General features: G+C 43.0%; 1 protein-coding gene across 1 annotated transcript in view; it reads right to left on the bottom strand.

The window, feature by feature from the left end:
* TRAPPC10 (trafficking protein particle complex 10) overlaps positions 1–18,507 on the bottom strand; it is a 72,783-nt gene extending 54,276 nt beyond the window's left edge. Inside the window, exons 1-4 of the mRNA XM_023518104.1 lie at positions 18,426–18,507; positions 13,178–13,313; positions 5,294–5,490; positions 531–726 (exon numbers count right to left, since the gene is read on the bottom strand). Coding sequence (XP_023373872.1) covers positions 531–726; positions 5,294–5,490; positions 13,178–13,313; positions 18,426–18,439 — 543 coding nt within the window. The 5' untranslated portion in view covers positions 18,440–18,507. The remainder of the gene's footprint in view (positions 1–530; positions 727–5,293; positions 5,491–13,177; positions 13,314–18,425) is intronic.
* Between the last annotated feature and the right edge of the window lie 752 nt (positions 18,508–19,259).

Genomic DNA, 19,259 nt, shown 5'->3' with positions numbered 1-19,259 from the left:
AAAAAAAAAAAAAGAAAAAAAGATACTTTTCTTTTAAAAAGGAAAAAAAACTAATTATAAACCAATTTTAAAAACCTAGACATTTCTGTAAACTACGGTAAAAAAAAAACCAGCTTAATAACTGAAACTCAAGGTTATAAAACCAAAAAAAGGTACTCAGTAAGTTATCATTCAACCACAGCACCTCACTGTGAACAGATAGCTTTACCCCTGTAATTGGGGTGCCTCTGCATAATTCATTCCCAGGAGACACCCCAGAAAACACCTGAGATGTGAACAAAGCCAAGACTCCTCTGAGGACAAGCCTCCAGACCTGGCTGGATGCCGAGCTTGGGGCCCAGGAGGCTGGCTGGGCGGCCCCAGGGACCCTTTCTGCACCTCTAGAGGCTCCATGTCTGCTCTGGCTACTACTTCAGTCTCTTGCTTTTAAAACCATCCCAATTAGAATCACCATGACAGGTGCCTTAATCAAAAAGAAAAAAAGAGGGAGGGAGGAAGGGAAAGAGGGAGGAAAGGAATTAGTGAAATACCTGAACCATGAAATATTCACAAAAGCTCCAGCCTGGCTCAGTCCTCTTCTCCCTCAAGGTTCTCATGTCATCCTCAAACTTGCCTAGGTTTTTGGTAAAAGACATAAGAAGCAATGTCCTGAGTTTGGTCAGGAAGGCATTCCAGGATTCCTGAGTTCGAGAAGAGTCCTTCAAGGGGTCAGAGAGCACGACACACCTGCAAAGACATGAATGGACTATCTGGAAAGACCCTCCACGCACAGTGCCAATGCTCACTGCCACCCTTCGCCTGAGCGTCAGCAGTTCCTTCCACCTCCCTCTCTCCTTCCTTCTGTCTTTAAATGGCAGTGAAAAACACCTGGGCACAGTGGTGCATGCCTGTAATCCCAACACTTTGGGAGGCCAAGGTGGAAGGATCACTTAAGGCCAGAAGTTCAAGACCAGCCTGAGCATCAGAGCAAAACCTCATCTTTACAAAAAATAGAAAAATTAGCTGGGCATCTTGTAGGCTCAGCTATTCGGGAGGCTCAGGTAGGAGGATCCCTTGAGCCCAGAAGTTGGAGGCTACAGTGAGCTATGATGATGCTACTATACTCTAGCCCACATTACAGAGTGAGACCCTGCCCCTCCCCTCAAAATTTATATAGTGAAAGATAACATGAGGCAGCTGGTGAGGCACTAGCTGGGCAGGAAGTGGCTTCAGCACAAACTGGTCTGTTGCCATGAGGGGTGGGCAAGAGTCCTGCACAAGCTCCAGAAGTCAGTGCAGCTGGTGTGCGTAGAAGGAGGGATATAGGAGCAGTATGAGCCACAGACCCACCTCCAGGTCCTCTTAAAAAGAGATGATTGTCCCCACTCAGGTCCCTCATTGGCCCTGCCCGCTTCGAGTCCACGTGATCAACAACGGAAGTTCAGACTTCTGGTGTAGCACATGAGGACATGACAACATGGACCTATTCTGCCGTCTAGTTTCAATTCCTCCTATTCCCAGTTCAAGTCCACTAATTTCATCTGCTCTCCCCACTTCACCAAGCACATTCCTACTCACCCAGACATCACATTCTCAAGGACCTACCCATCACCATCTCCAGCTAGTGATCACACTTTCCCTCTCTGTAAGTCTGTCTCTCCGACCAGCCTCTGAGTGCTTCAAGGGCAGGGTTAATAAAGGATTAAGATTAGGTGTCCTCAAACTACAGCCTGCGGGCCACATGCAGCCCGCCTAGGACATTTATCTGGCCCGCCAGGTGTTTCTGCTGCTGCTGCCTGTCCTGCTTAGCAGCCAACTCATCCTGAGGCCCGTAGTCCAGCCCTCCAATGGTCTGAAGGACAGTGAACTGCTCCGTTTAAAAAGTCTGAGGACTCCTGGATTACATAAAGGCTTGGCATGCTACTACTTAACATAGAGCTTTGATACAAGTTAGCTACAAAGAGACTATACCCATGCTGCAAAAAAATCAAAGACACAAAATTACAAGAAATTTTCCAATGAAGTTGGAAAAGGTAATGTGTTCATGAATAGGCTGGAAATCGTAACTATCTTTAGCCTTAGTAACTGTACTTAAGGAAGAGGATGAATAAATCTGAACTCAGAATAACATTAAAATACTTATGCTATGAGCTTCAGCATTTGTTCTTAGTAAATATTTTACCTGGATTCCCAACAAGTAGCAAAATAAACTGACTCTAAGTTTCACCTTCTCTGTGTCCCAGCATGTCCTATGTGGGATGACTAAATCCACAGAAGTACAAATCAGTGGACAAAAAAGGTGAAGCAGAATATACTCTATACGTCCTATAAGAAGAAAACTTAAAAGCTGGTAGCTGCTTTAATTCCCATCAATCCTCCCCACTAAAAGGGATCAGAGCCAGTTCATGTCTCAGTTCCCCAAGGAGTGCAGTATATTATCACTGTATAAGCTGCCAGGACAGTCCAACCTGGAGAGTGGCTGACATCACAGCTACCCTGAGCAGCTGGGCCCCAAGTGGGACAAGGAGCTCCAGCCTGGAATTTCAGAGCATCACTGGGCTGCTGCTGGCACAACTATTAACAAGTCCACCCTCTCCCTTGGCCTCATTTACCAAAAGCATGAAAAATAAATAAAACCTTTTACCAAGCAATTTTCCTTTAAGGAATTTATCTTGAAATAATTAAAGATGTTTACAACATTTAAGCTAGAAAGATGTTCATGATATTGTTGTTTATAATGATAAGTAAGCAATAACCTGTAAGCCCAGCAGAGAACTGTATAAATAATTTATGGTACGTTAGTACTGTGGAATATCATACACTTGTTAATTATGAGAGTAAAGAGATACGTTTATTATTTATGAAAAAGTTTTATAATATATTAAGTGAAAAAGCAAATATAAGACAGTATACACAGTATATCACCATTTTAAAATACACAAGTGTTGTATGTATGCATAATGAGAAGAAAGTCTAGAAAGACAATACCAAAATACTAAGAGTTGGGCAGTGCCTGTGGCTCAGTGGGTAGGGCACCAGACCCATATATCAAGGGTGGCAAGTTCAAGCCTGACCCTGGCTAAACTGCAACAAAAATATAGCTGGGCATTGTGGGCCCCTGTAGTCCCAGCTACTCAGGAGGCTGAGGCAAGAGAATCACCCAGGCCCAGGAGTTAGAGGTTGCTATGAGCTGTGTGACGCCATGGCACTCTACCTAGCACGATAAGTAAAGACTCTGTCTCTACAAAAATAAAAATTAAAAAAAAAAATACTAAGAGTTAATATTCATTTTCTTTTTGTTCCTTCTTTTTTCTAATAATTCTACAATGAACATGCATATGTAAAATTAAAATTAAACACAGGTATACAGTTAAAAAATAATAGGCCTTTTCAGGGTAAAGTATTACAATATTTTCAAAGGCCAGAAATTATACTACATAATAAAACAACTGTCAGTACAAATGGTACTAAATTCAAATATATGAATATCTGACCAAGATTTTTACATTAAAAAAAATAGATTTGTTAAAAAGTGGCTTTACAAATTAATGAAAATCAAAATAGTAGAAAACATATTTAAACCTACTGAAGATGAAATGTTAAAAAGTTTATTAAATTAAATTGTATGTATAAAGAACAGTCATTAAAAGCCATGTTAATTTTTAAAAGGCTCAGCAGAAACATATTTTTGGAAATTAAAGATTATAAGACAGACTTTAAAGTAAAATCAATAGGTACTTTGCAAAAATCATTAGATAATTTGAACATTTCACAAACTGACATTCATATACCTCATTAGTACCAACTTGTTTAATTAACACAACCCCAAACAAATACAATTTCTTTCGCTGTATTAACAAACAGGGCAGTGGCCACCTGGTTCTGCCTTCAGCCCTGCCCCATGCTCTCCCAGCGTCAGCCTTTCCCCTGGACTGGACTGCGGAGCTCTCCTCCTTCCAGGCTGCACCACAGTATACTCTTTTCAGAACCAAAAAATGTCAGTATTTGAACAATAGTCAGGGAAAGGGCACCCACCGTGTAGCTTAAACTGTTAAGCTAATTCCTTTGGCTAGTTAATTTATGAATAATTTAAGAACAAGTTTCCATAGGTCCAGACTGCATAAATTTCTCTAAGATTTGCCATCAGCTCAACAATCTAATTATTTAATTCAAATATAAATAAAGCAAATTTAAACAACTGTGTAGAACATGAAAAAGGCTTCTTGGCCTCGGCACCTGTAGCTCAAGTGGCTAAGGCGTCAGCCGCATACACCAGAGCTGGTGGGTTCGAATCCAGTCAGTCCTACCAAACAACAATGACAACTACAACCAAAAAAAAGCTGGGTGTTGTGGCTGGCGCCTGTAGTCCCAGCTGCTTGGGAGGCTGAGGCAAGAGAATTGCTTAAGCCCAAGAGGTGAAGGTTGCAGTGAGCTATGACGCCATGGCACTCTACCCAGGGCGACAGCATAACACTTTGTCTCCAAAATAAAAAAGGTTTCTACTGGTAGCCCTCTGTGGCTGCTCCAGGCTGCATGCCCAGAACTGGTCCACCTCGCATGCCCAGAACTGGTCCACCCCAGCCCTCACTGCACCTACACACCACTTCTTAGCCCACCACTGCATTCTGGCCACCCAACAGCAGGCTCTCACAGCACTTTAGAACCTTCTCATCTGCCACTTGCCACTGTGATCGTGGTGGCTCCCACTGTCTCCCCAGGACCTGGGTGTGTTCGAGTGCTAAGCTATTAGACAGGGACCATCAGTCACATAGGAGCTAACGTGCCAGCTGGCTCAGCCAGGAGCAGCAATGCAGAAGCAAAAGGAGGTGAGTTACACTCAGAGACAGCAAGGACAGGGGACAGAAACCCATGCAGTTAACTGAAGAAACTAACTACCAAACTCCTGGGCTCCCTTTAAAGTTTCTGAAGGAATTAAGTCAGCACTTTATAACTTCTGTTCTTAGGAACTCTTAATAGGCATGACAGGAAAAAAAAAGAAAACACAGGGTCTCACAGTTTAAAAAGTTTAAAGCACCCTATTCTATGCAAGTACTACAAGGCATCTCAGTACTAGTCTTCAGAAAGGATCTGCCATGTAGGGTCCCCAGAGCTACGGGGCCTAGAGCCACCCTCCCAGGCAGGACACTGGGGGGTTCCCACTTGCATCATCCTGAGTTCCTGCCAGGATGGGAACTCCACTCAGCTCCCCACACTCCCTCACTGGAGATGGCTGGGTGAGTGCGCACTACCACCCGGAAGCCAGCGATCTGCACCACCCAGGTAGCAACCAAATGAGGCACAAAGACGCACTTACCTGTCACTCTGTTTATTACAAAAGTCATTTCTTATTTTGTCCACAATAGAAGTTCGAGGAAGGATGTTGGTTTTGTTTTTCTTCTTGGCATCATTTTCAACTACCACTATTAACCAGTCCACAGAGCTATGGGCTTTCAGAACATTCTGCCACTTGGTGAGGTCATCTTTTACGGTAGCTTTATACACTTCAGTATCCTAAAAATAAATCAGTCATGGTAAGCAAGTTAATCAGTGCCCTTAGGTTTATGTGGCCAATGTGTCTAATAACAGAGCCCAACGGCCACAATGCTTTCGTTAAGGCACAAGGTGCGTGAAAAGCCCAGTGGCCGATTAAGCCTGCAGCGCACTGTGCAGATGTGAGAACACACACACAGTCCCAGGCACTGGCAACACAGAGGGAAGTGAGCAGCAAGGTCTCTGAGGCTGAGGTGGGGAGTCAGAGAGCTAAGCCGGCTGCCCACAGCAGGGCAGCCCATTAGGCAGGTTGGAGCTGTAAACCCAAGTCTGTGGTAAACAAGCACAACACGACCACCATCCCATCAGGGGCCAGGCCCTGTGGTGCTACAGCCTGGGTGGGAACCCAGCCCAGCCTCCCACCGCAGACCCTCTGCTCTCTCAAGTCCCTGGAACTGTTCCAATCACAAACCCACAAAGGCCACGCAAGAGGCAAGGTGGCTTCAGCTGAGACACCCAGGACGAAGGCTTCCCAACGATAGTCTAATCACAGGGCTCAACAGGAAGCACCCTAGTCCTCAAAATCCACCCCATTCCTCATTTAGAATCCCACAAAGGATCCCTCCTCCAGGGAAGCAGAGCAGTGCAGCTAATTTATCTTCCAGCAAGAACCCAGGAAACAGACATCTTCCTTGTTATTTGTAACCTTATTTGTAAATCATTCTTATTACTCCATAAATCCACTCAGATTCTAATTCCATTTAAATCCAGAAAATCTAAAACCAAGTCACTTAATTAGGCACTGAGAAAATTTTGGAAACAATAATTAGGAGTTATTGTTAACTATGTTTTTCTCTCTTTTAATACTTCCACCCATCCTGCCTGGGGTTTTCTGTCCCTTCTGAATGACACTGCTAAGAGACATACACTAACCTGAGAGAGCCACACGTGAGCTAAATCTTAAATTCTGCATTTTGGGTCAAATAACTAAACACAAAGTTCTAAAAGCAGTAATTTTCATTTTTCTATTGATTTAAAAAACTGCTATATCCTGATTTAAGTTACAAATATAGTATGAATAAGAACTTTTACTTAAAAAGTGAGAGAAGAACCATCCTGCAAAAACCAATTTTCTGCAAATATCCAACGATAAGTTAATACATGGTGCGTATTTTGCACAAAAGGGCAGTTTTTAGGACAAAGCATAGGCTTTACAATGCCAGTGTGCTGCTGTCCCTCCCAGAGTCCCAAATGCATCATGCCTAGAAGCGGAAACCAAAGGCCAGTGGGGCCCAGAGCCTCCAACTCCAGCAGCTTTAGGACAAAGAGCAGCCCAGAGTGCCTGCCTGCAACCAGAATGCCCAGCAGTCACAGGGTGAGCCACCCAGGGAGCTTGTGAACGCCTCCCTGGCCATTCCAAGGCCACCAGGCGCCATCTACCCAGACTCCTGCCTGTCCCCACCCCAGGAGAAGAGTCCTGGCCACAGGCTCTCCACATTAGGAAGGGCCTACCACACCCCAAGGGGATACCCTCACAGCTCCGCTAAGTCAATTTGCAGGGATTCTCCAGAAGAGACTTCCCAAACCAGAAAGCAGGGCAGTAGGAACACAGACATTCCTTACAGCTCTAAGGATTCGACTCTGAGCTGTCCGCTGACGTGATGCAGCCATCGCTCACCGCCATAAGCCAACACGACATCATGAAGATGATACCACAGCTCATAAGGGGACCAGGCCATACCAGCGAAGCTAACGCCAACAGTCTCTACTACAAACAAAGCTAACACTCCCATCCCCGTGAGCAGGGAGGAGTGATACAGGCAGGACCAGACAGGCAACCCAAAGGATAAGGTGCCCACAAAGGGGGCAGCAGCCAAAGGTAGGACATCAAGGCCAAAATGGGACAAGGAGGATGTCCCTGGGGGAGACAGGCCTCCTGGGTAAGAGCTCGCTCGGCAAGGTGAGGAGGGTATGGCGAGGTGGTGGCAGAGCAAGGTGCAGCATAAGACATGAGACCTCAAGTGACAGGATGCATGAACTCAGGGCTGGCACAGGTGTCAGAGGCCAAGCAGGGCAGAGAGGGCATGGTTGTGGGTGCCTCCCTCAGGAAGTGAGGCAACGAGGAAGTTTGTGCCAGGAGGGAGTAACTGGCACAGAGTCAGCCAAGTGCAGAGGCAAGGCCCCCTCCTCTCAGAAGTAGAGTGACAGGAGAGCAGCTGCAGGAAGGGAACTGCCCCAGTCAGCAGACAGACGGAGAATGAGCACCTGGATCCTTCCTGTCAGAAAAGGGGGTTATAAAAATGCAAAGGGAGGAAACTAGACCCAACCTTGTGGTGCTGCACTGGACACACACGTCTGTCTGCAGGCCCATCGTCCAGCTGGCCCACTGCGAGCTCACCAAAGAGCACCCTCAGATCTACATCCTGGTTTCTACATACACCACTGGCAGAAGCCAGTGCTCTTGGAGAAATGGCCGGCCCAGGGATGAGGCAAGGGGAGGACAGGAAAAGCCTATAACATTCTCATGCCAGCCAAGATGTTTCTTTCAAAAGAGCAATTATCAATACGTCATAAAAATGTAACAATTGCAAGTCTTATTCTGGCACAAAATAAACAATGATCAATACATCAATGTCCAGAATATTGTGTATAAAGGATATTAGTTTAAACTAAAGATGTTAGGCCAGCATGGTGGCCCACACCTGTAATCCCAGCAAACTGGGAGGCCAAGGCTGGAGGATTACTTGAGTGCAGAAGTTCGAGACCAGCCTGAGCAACAGTGAGATCTTGCCTCTAAAAAAAAGTCAGGCATTGTGGCAAGCTCCTGTAGTCCCAGCTACTCAAGAGGCTGAGGCAAGTGGATCGCTTGAGCCCAAGAGTTTGAGGTTGCTGTGAGCTATGACACCAAAGCACTCAATCAAGGGTGACCAAATGAGATTCTGTCTCAAAAAAAATAATAATAAAATAAAATAAAGGTGCTATTTCCAATAATTGGCAAAAATACAGACAATTATGAAATAGTGGTAGACTAATTTGCTTCCCATTTAGACCCTCAACCTCCACAGCTCCTAACTATATAAAAATATCCTAAAACTAAACACATACAAATATAGAATCAAATTATAAAATTGTTAAAATAGAGGAGAAAATCAGTTATCTTCAGATAGACAAGGCTTTCCTAAATAAGATACATTACCCAGAAACCATTTTTTAAATGACACACTTCGCTCCATAAAAATTACAATAGTTTTAAGTATCTACACACCAAATAACACATCAATACAACCACTTACACAAAACAGCAACTACAGAAGAGGCAAGAGAAATAAAATCACACCTATAATAGTAGACTTTACCAGGTAATCACCAGTTAAAGTTAAGTGAAACGGCCAAAAATGAAAATATTACTGATCTAAGCAACAAGACAGATGAGTAAGAGAGATCTTATGAATAAATATTTAACATTACAATCTTAAAATAAAGAAACTACATTCTCAAACACGTATGGAATATCCACAAAAACTGATCATTTATTTAGTCACAGAGATAAAGTTTTATAAAGCAGAAATATTATAAACACTTTCTAATTGCAATACAATCAAAATAGAATTTTTAATGACATTTTTCAAAAATTTCTTTTAGAAAACTAAAAAAAATTCAAACAAAATTAGGTGAAAAGGGAAACACAAACAGTAAATAGATATTTTCTGAAAAATAATGATGAAACATTAGAAAATATTTAAAACAGTAACCAGAGAAAAACTCATAACTTTAAAGACTTGTATCAATAAAAACGAAAAAAGGAAAATCAGTGCACTGTTAACTCAAAAAAAAAAAAAAAAATCTAGAAAAAGAACAAAGTAAACCATAAGAAAACAAAAAGAAATAAATAATAAAAATGAAAGCAGAAATTAATGAGGTAGAAAACAGACTAATAGGGCCAGGCATGGTGGCTCATACCTATAATCCCAGCACTTGGGAAGCCAATGGAGGTGGACTGCCTGAGCTCACAAGTTCAAGACCAGCCTAAGCCAGAGCGAAACTCTGTCTCTAAAAAATAGCCAGGCCTTGGGCAGCACCTGTAGTCCCAGCTACTTGGGAGGCTGAGGCAAGAGAATTGCTTAAGCCCAAGTGTTTGAGGTTGCTGTGAGCTGTCACGCCTACAGCACTCTACCAAGGGTGACATAGTGAGACTCTATTTCAAAAAAAAAAAAAAAAGAAAAAGAAACAAAAACAGACTAATAGTAAACTAGATTAATGAATAAAATTCCTGGTTCTCTGGGGGGAAAAAGAAATCAAAGTAGCTAACTTAATCAAAAAAGACAAAGTACAAATATACAAAATAAGAAATAATGATGGGGAAATAAGACTGACACAGAGCATATGTCAAAAAAGACCACTTCATATACCTTAATGACAATCAACTTTAAAACTTAATAAAATATGTAATTTCTAAGGAAAATAGGTTATCAAAATTTACAAATGTCTGACCAATTTTCAGAAAGTTATAAAGGAACTATCCCATAAGAAAGTAGCTAGTTCAGAGAGTTTCACAGAATTCCATTAAACCCAGAGACCAGACAGCTCCAATGATACATAAATTATTTCAGAAATAGAAAGTAAAAACATCCAAGTTCTTTTAATAAATCAAGTATAACATCAATACCTAAACCTCATAAAGACAGCACAAAAGTTACAGACCAACCACTTGTGAATACAGACAACAAAAAATTGTAAATAACAAAATTTAAGTGAACAGGCTCTAATACAACATTAAAAAAATAATACTATGACCAAGTGGGACTTATACCAAGAATCCAAGTATAGTTCAACATTAAGAAACCCATTAATATAATTCAATACATCAGTAGATATTAAGGGGGGAAATGATATGATTACCTCCATGAGTCTGAAAAAGCTTTTGACAAAATTCAATTCATATTCCTAATAAAAATGCTTGAGAAGCACTTATAACTTTTACTCAAACTGTACAAAAGCAATTCATGCAACCAAAACATTTTACCCCATAATTTTCTGAAATGACTGAAAGAACGCTTGAGAAATCAGGAATGGATAGATACTCCCTTTACACGATCACACCCATGTACCTCAACCTCCCAGCCAGCATTCTCCCTGATGGGAAACGCTCCAGCTATTCCCAGGAAGGCCAGGAAGGAACAAGGGAACTATCTCCCCTACTATGCAACAATGTCTTAGACCAGAGAAAACAGTTTGAGGCATCAGAAGTAAAACTTGCTCTATCTGCAAATGATGTGATATGGCATCTGGAAAATCCTGGGCTCTGGAGGCCTCGAGAATCAATGACGACACCAAACCAAACAACACAAGGATTCAGCCAAGTGACATGAAAATAAACCAACAGCCTTCATATACTCAAAAAGAAACCAACCAGAAGAAACAATGGGAAAGAAAGCCCCGTTTACAACAGCAACAACAAAATATAATTGGACATAAATTTAATAAGAAGTTTAAAAAATCTGTACTGAAGAAAAAGTACAAAATACAACAGCAGACTTGCTTTGTTCTTGTGCAGGGTGTCTTAACATCATAAACTCAGTATGATCCCAATAAAAATACCCAACATCACATCCAAGAGAGCAGCTAGGGAGAAGCTGCAAAGATAAAGCTGAGACACACTGAACACACGCAGTGGGTCCCAGAAACGCTCCAAGTGCAAGCAAACTGGGGCTTTTCTTAGTAGGTCCATTTTTAGTTGTGGTGTATATGGAAATTCTGAAACCATTCTGAAAACACATTGCAGGACTGAGCAAGTAAGTTAATGTGTCAATAGTGTTAAAAGTAGAAACAAACATGGAAGTGGCTAAGGCAAGAAACCCTGTAGGGTTGTGCTAAAGCTGGAAGTGGCAGCATCACCCCAGTATTTCTAAGACACGTCTTAGCTCTCTCTACTCAGAGGATGGAGAAGTAGCACCACTCACAGAGTGAGCACGCCTCCTGCCTGAGCGGCAGCTGAGTGCACCCACTGCCACAGCCCCATGAAGATATGGCTGACTCCAGGACAGGGGTACCAAGCTGCAAGAACCTCAAACACCTTGTTCTGCCAGGAGTTATTAGAGAGCATGCAAAAGGACACGGGACCCAGCCTGAAGTGACTCTCACTGGCCAAGTCTGGGACAAGTCGGGCATCAGAACAAAAAAGGGTAATTGTAGGGTGTTGAACCAGCCACATGCTGATTTTGTGAGGACTTTTTGTGGTAATCTGTGGTGTCAGATATCCACAAAAATACTTTTTATGCTAATCACCTTCTGTGAGGATTTGTGTAAATCTAAATTTAATGTGTCCCAGAGATCCGTCTTGTTCTTCCGATGTGCAGCAGAACAAAGGCTAGACACCTGTGATCAAGGATTCTTCCTCAGAGTACAGCATGGGTGGAGTGGGATTAGCAACCCTTAGTAAAGACTGGTTCAGGAACAAATCATTAACGATGCCTAATCTAGGCAGGAAAGCTGGATGTGGAGGATATGACATGGTCTTAGAGTGGCTCCCCAAAGATGGCTTATTAATTAAGCATGGGGGGAAAAAGTAACCATGCCATGGAGAAACCAGACAATCCCTTGACCAAGTGATCAAATCTGACATCACCAATGAAGGGTCATGGAGAGAAGAATTCACACAGCAGGCCTAGGATGGCTATCCTTCTCAGTCCTGCTTAAAAGGTAATAAGAGGACCTCACTAGGCCTACGCTGTCCATACACACGATATGGTTATGCTAACTACTGGCTTCCTTCTGGGAAGGTGGAATGCTGCAGTGTCCTAATGGAGGGGCCTTTGTGACCAGCCTCAATAAAATCCCTGAGCAATGAGTCTCCAGCAAGCCTCCCTGGCAGAAAACATCTCACATTTTATCACACTCAGTGAGTAAAGCCATCCTGTGTGACTCCCTGAGAATAGCCACAGAGCAAAATCAGCCAGAAAGGCTGCATGGGGTCAAGTCCCAGAAAACCAGCCACAGGCTTCCAGAGGCTGTCTCATCAAAATCACAAAAGAACTACCCTGCATTCTCAGATTTCGACTAAAATGTCAGTGTGTAATGATTTATGTGCTTTTATGCCACTAAATGCCCACTTTAATAGAGTCAAAACATATAGGAAGAAATGACTTACAGAACTTTCTATTATTTCACAACAAAAGATCTCTGCCAAGAATGGGAAGGTTCTGAGTTCACAAACACACAAGAGGAAGATGCGAGCAAAGGCTGGGACACCAGGGCGCTTAGGTCCACTCCCTTGGGAGGAGGGGCGCTGCAATAGCAGGAAGGAGGGTAGGGCCCCCCAGTCCACAGACACACAGAAGGGACAGCATCGATGTCAAGTCCAGTACGGGGCATGATGGTGAATGCAGGTGTCATGCGAACCAAACTGAAAGTGAAGACTGAACACAGTTAGAACTGACTCAGCCTGGCGGCCACTGAAATAGCTCACAAAACCCCAAACACAGGAGATGCAACTGTGCCCAGAGGTCACCTTAAGTGTCACACACTGGACCAGGCAGAAACATGCGACAATATAGCCACCCACTGGCTGAGAGAATGAAGAGAACACCCGAGAAAAGGGGACATAAAAAGGAAATTTGAAAAATTACAGTTGTCTCAACCAAACCTGGACCCCTAAGTTTTTCACCATATTCCAACACACTTTTCTCCCTCCCGCCCGGTGAGGACTCACACAGCACTCCGTCCAGTAGATATGAAGGAAGGGGAACGTGAGCAGAGCCTTGTTTCCTTCTTTGGGCAGCAACTCCTCTTTGAACTGCACAAAGTTAGATTCTAGGTGAATCATCTTTGGAGCCCGGCCATAAGACCTATAAACAATTTAAAAGTCACTGAGAAAAATTCAGAAGTATATATAATATTAACTCTGAATCATAACTATAGTATTCTGCACAAAAACACTCCACAGATCATTTTAACACAGTTCACATGTACCATTCAAAGCTCTCTGTAAAGTGTTTCATAAAAAGATTTCATAAAAGCAGACTAATACATTCCTCTAAGCATTCACTTTACTCAGGGCCACTACAGACTTCTGAGACTAATGAGTTTTCTAAAAATCACTAATAAATATCCCAAATCTTCAACGTGCCATTTTAAGTTATAAAGCTTTAATACCTGGATTATCCAAGAAAAGAAATTATTCGCTGAAAGAGAACAGATTTTTATGAGCAGAGTGCAAATAAAACAGTGGCAGAAACTCCTTTTTTTCCCTCCACTCAATAAGAAAGAACTCCTAGAGAAATCCGGCAAGTGGTATGCGTCTCATCTAGTGCTGTCGGAGGACACGCCCACTGCCCGACTGCACCTCTAAATCAACCCTGCCACATGGACCTTGTCACCACACCTTCATTATTATCCTCACCCCGAGTGAGAATAAAGCTGTGTCTCTTTCAAGCATCAACACCTAAAGTTTGCACGTTTTTATCCAATCTAAGAATGCTCTACGTTTAATAAATTAAAAACAATCATAATTCCGCTCACGCTAGAACTTGTACGTTTTCTGTTTGCAGGCTGATTTTCCTGCCCTTTGTGAAATGATTTAATCAAATTTTCTTTCTCCATTCTATTCCATTTCTTTTTCTCTGCTGGTTTGAAAATTTAATCATCTATTTATGTTCTACTGTTGCTTTCATTTTAATTCTTAATGTGCATAAGCCTAAGGTTTTTGTTTTCAAAAACTAAAGCCTATCCCCACTTTTTTTTTTTTTTTTTTGGAGACAGAGTCTCACTTTGTCGCCGTTGGTAGAGTGCTGTGGCATCAGAGCTCACAGCAACCTCAAACTCTTGGGCTCAAGCGATTCTCTTGCCTCAGCCTTCCAAGTAGCTGGGACTACAGGTGCCTGCCACAACACTCGGCTATTTTTAGAGATAAGGTCTCCCTCTGGCTCAGGCTGGTCTTGAACCAGTGAGCTCAGGTAATCCACCCTCTTTGGCCTCCAAAGTGCTGGGATTATAGGCGTGAGCCACCAAGACCAGCCCCTTAACCCCACTTTTCTCTGATCTCCTTCCCACACATCTGAAACTTCAAATTTTTTAAAGGCTTGACACCTTAACTTAGCCAAATATTTTTATGACTTATTTGCTAGCAGTTGGTTCTTCTATCCTGTGATTTCTGGGTTTTTCTTCTTGTTGGAAGATAACCTTTAGTTCTTTCAGAAAGGTGGTAAGGTTTCTGATCTCACATATGTCTGACAATGTTTTTATTTACTGAAGTGCTTCCCAAATATCTCCAGGTCATGGCAAGGGGTGAAAGTAATACTTGAATGGCACCCAGAAGCATACAAATGGCTTTTTGCAGCCAGAGGTGATTAAGCAGGCCTCAAACATTCTATCCCCCTTTTGGCCTCCCCAAGGCCTGTGAGGAGCAAACTCTATCAGCACTCAGGTCTCAGGCAAGACCCTCGGCATAAGAGAACCTGACTGGGTCTCCTCCTTGCACAACAATGTGAAAATGATAAAGAATTCTAGGTTCAAAGCTATTTTCCCTCAGTACTTTTGGAAGACTTATAAAATGTTGTCTTTTATGTTCCATTTTAAATGGTATTGTCAGAAACTATACATTTGGTTTTTCTCCCTTTTCTGATTCCTTGGCTTTCAGCGGGCTCTTACAATACCCTGATTCACATCTGGAGAAGCCCTACTCTCACCCCCTCCAGAAAAGCCAGCAGGTGGGCCACGTCTTAAGGTTTTCCTCCGTGCCTTCACCCCACTCTCAGCACTGAAGTCGAGTTTCTAAACTCAACCTTCCAACTCACTAGTCTGCTCTTCAGCTACACAGGTGTACAGTGCATCTCGTACTTTCTCTCTTAATATTTTCTCATTTACAAGATCTAGTCAATGTTTGCTTTTTATCAAATATAGACATACTTTAAAACATCAAATACTAAAAGGCTTTTCTCTCTCTCACACACACACTCTATGCCCATGTCTTAGTCTGTTTTCTGTGGCAATAGCAGAGTACCAGAGAGTGGATATTTACAAACAACAGTTTATCCAGGCTCACAGTCCACAGCAATGGTTCTCAACCTCGTAACGCTGCAATGTGTTTGTATTTTCACTGTTAAAAAGGGGTCGTGACCCACAGGTTGAGAACCACTGATCTAGAGGCTGAGAAGTCTCATACCAATGTGCAACATCTGGTGAGGGCCTCCTGCGGCAGTGTAACAGGGCAAAGGGCAGGAGTGAGAGCCGGGGAGAACTCACTTTTGTAGCAAGGCCACTCCCAAGACAGTGAACCCCACCCCATGATACTGACATCAGTTCAAGAAGGCACAAACACAAACTTCAGGGTCACATTTGTACCACAGCCTCCCACCACGGCACGTGTCGCCCTTCTGTATTATGTCCTGGAGATGCTGCGACGTGCTGCCACAAGCTGAGAGGCTTACAATAGAGTTTATCCTCTCACACGTCCGTCCTGCAGCCAGACTTAAAATCTAAGTGTCAGCAGAGCTAGCTCCCTCCAGGAGCCCTGTGGGGAGCGCTGCCTCTCCCAGCCCCAGTGGGCTGCTGGCCACCCTTGGCGTTCTTTGGCTTGTGGCTGCGTCACTCAAATTCTGCCTCTATCATTACATGGCCACCTCCCCTGTGTGTCTCTGTATCTTTTCTTCTGTGTAAGGATGTGTGTTACTGAATTTAAGGTCTACCCTGACCCAGAGTGATCTCATGTTGAGATCCTTATCTGAAGGACCCATACTCCAGGAGAGGCACATTCTGAGGGTTCAGTTGGACACACTTTCCCTCACACACCCCTTTCCTAAGATGGATAGTAAACATCCCTGTTGTTTCTGAAAAGGAGAACATGCATTCTTTCTTCTGGTGCATCCAACTTCCTGAGATAAATTCTCTACTTTTTTTTTTTTTTTTGTAGAGACAGAGTTCTACCCTTGAGCAGAGAGCTATATCGTAGTTCACTGCAACCTTAGACTCGGGCTGTGGGCATCCTGCTGGCTCAGCCTCTGAAGCAGCTGAGATTACAAGAGCTTGCTGCTGTGCCCGGCTGGATTTTTCAATTTTTTTCATGAGTCGGGGGTCTCACTTTCACTCAGACGAGCCTTGAACTCCTGAGCTCAAGCAATCCTCCCGTCTCAGCCTCCCACAGTGCTGGGATTACAGGGGTGAGCCACCATGCCCAGCAAATTCTCTACTCTTTTGCCTAGAAAGTATGACTGGCTACAGGGTCCTTGGGTCTGAGCTGTGCCCAGTCCAGAACTCAGTTCCCTGGCTTAAGAATACACTTCTCCCTGCCTGCTGCAGGACCTCCTATCTAGGGTCTGGGTCTTCTCCGTCCACAGAAAGACCCTCCAGGCTCCGGCAGAGGGGGGATAAGAACAGTCACCTCATACAGATTGAAGCGGGGCCCAAGGATTAAGCAGCCCTTGTCTTTGCCTCTGCCAACCCTCTCCAGCCCTATTCTCACCCTGGCCTTCCAAGTTCCTGCACTTCTTCACCTATTACAGACTTGACTCCCCTCTGGCACCACCTCTGCAGACCGACAAGAACTGACTTCTCAGCTTCCTTCCCCAGTCCCTCCAGCTGTCTTCCTTCTCCCAAACACATATCCGGGTCTCTTGGCCGCTGCCATCTCTTCTCCCTTCCTCTGTCTTGTGTATTCATGCTTTTTCATCCTTTATAAGTTGGTGTTGAGTATTTATTTGGTCCATTTTTCCAGTCCATTTATTTGTTTAGTGTTAATTTGATCCATTTAGTGGGGTTCCAGGAGGAGGAAGAGATAAATATATGTATTAAATCTACATAGTTTATTTCAGGTTTTTTCTCATAACCCTCTCTTGTTTCATGAACACTTTTTTTTCTTTTATCTTTCTGAATGTTTAAATAGTATAGACTTAGTTAAAATCCTTTACTGAGTAGTCTTTTTCTTCAGGTGTGAAATTCCTTGATTTGCTAAACTTATTTTCTCTCCTTCACAGCATCAGACCTCCTCATAAGTTGATGAATTTTCCTCTTACATTCTGTGCACTCTCTGTAAGACACTAGTAGTTAAGTTAGTAGTTAAATGCACTCTCTGTAAGACACTATAATCAGGCACAGAAATTAGACCTTCAGTAGAGAGCCTGGGTGTGTCACCCCTGGAAAGCTACGTTAACTCTTCATTCACTAGGGCACAAACTGGTTGTCAGAAAGGAATGATGCCGCAGAATCAGAACTACACACAAACAAACAACAATGGGGTACTCTGTGCACACACCCTGGTTAAGGTCAGATGACTTTTATTGGCAAGACAAAATCCAAACATTTTCCACAAATAATATCTGCCCTTACCAAAAATAAGTTTACCAAGATGATTCCCAATGATTTCCTCTGAACGAGTCACCAGACGACCAATTATAAACATACAAAAGAGCCACTGGGACTGCTGATCTGGCTTTACCTCTAGTTTTTAACTAACATCTTTCTATATACACCTTCCATCCTTAGCAAAAGTGAACAGGGGCTCAGGGAGAAAGGGGGCTCCCGTAAGTACATTCAACCCGTATCCTCTGCTCTAAGTCAGACTCTAAGTGAGTTCCTATCTCATCTGCAAACTGCCTAACCATGAAGAGTCACAGACATTCCTATAAAAGTGAGTCTTTAACTACAAAGGACTGTCCTTGTTTCTACCATGCATCATTTCATTAAGAAAATTACCCTTGCACTTGAGCACAGGAGTTTGAAGTCATAGTGGTCTATAACTCTACTGTTCTCTACCCTGGGCAGCAGAGAAAGATCCTGTCTCAAAATAAATAAATTTTCCAAAAAAAGGAAGAAGAAGAAGAATCATCTTGTTCTGTAAAGAATAAGACCCACAGCTTATATGCCATTCCTTTTCTTTATAACAGGCTTTTAACGGTGCTGCTTGGCTAGCTCACATAAATGTCTATAGCATGAAGGGGATACTGCCCCAAACAAACACACCACACCTTCTCCATTCCATCGGTTCTCTTGGCAGCTGCTGGGAAAGCGTTGGGTAAATAGAGGTAAATAAATTCTGATCTCCAGCACCTACAAAGGGAATAAAGAGAAATTTAGTTATATTTCTTAGGCAAATATAAACAAGGCAAGCTCTAAAGTTTATTAAATTGATATTTTTAGATGATTTTTATTTAATAGATGACATCACAGGATTTTTATTTTTCCTTTAAAGGACTAGTTTCAAGAAAACCCAGTGCTGGACATAGAATCATGAGCTTGACCCTCATGATGCCTCCTCAAGATGCTACAACTTTCCTGGAGGAGGAGGAGGATCAGAGAAGGTAAGTCACACACCGGGATGCAAAGCTGAGGAGGGTGCGGCCAGCTCAAGGCCATGGGCTTCCCCGTGCTCTATAGCCACAACTTCTCCAACCTCAAAAAGAGCCCTCAACTCCATGCAGAAAAGGAATCCAGAGGAGTGACCAAAAACTTCACCAAAATAAACTCAGTGTCCAACCAAATGCCAGTTAAGACCTAAAATTTACAAGACATGCCCCATGTGCAAATACTATGCAAGGCACCTGTCAGGCACCCTCTCCTCTAGTCCTCATCTTAACTCCTGAGAAGAAAAGCACAAACCAGACCCTGATTTACAGGTGTTAGGTAAAGTCTAGGAGGTCAACGTGTTTCAAGCACAAAGCTGGCTAGTGTCAGATACGAGTCATGAATCCAGTGTGTCTATGCTGCACACTCAGCTGTTAATGCAGCTCCTTTATCCTAGCTGTAACAGAAATGAAAAATCCATTTAGTTTCCATAAAATGACAACGTAACTGTATTATCT

The sequence above is a fragment of the Otolemur garnettii genome, unplaced genomic scaffold, assembly GCF_000181295.1.
Source record: "Otolemur garnettii isolate 467f Iridium unplaced genomic scaffold, OtoGar3 scaffold00128, whole genome shotgun sequence".
NCBI lineage: Eukaryota > Metazoa > Chordata > Mammalia > Primates > Galagidae > Otolemur > Otolemur garnettii.
The sequence above is the reverse complement of the archived record's forward strand: the minus strand, read 5'-3'. Positions and strand labels throughout refer to the sequence as shown.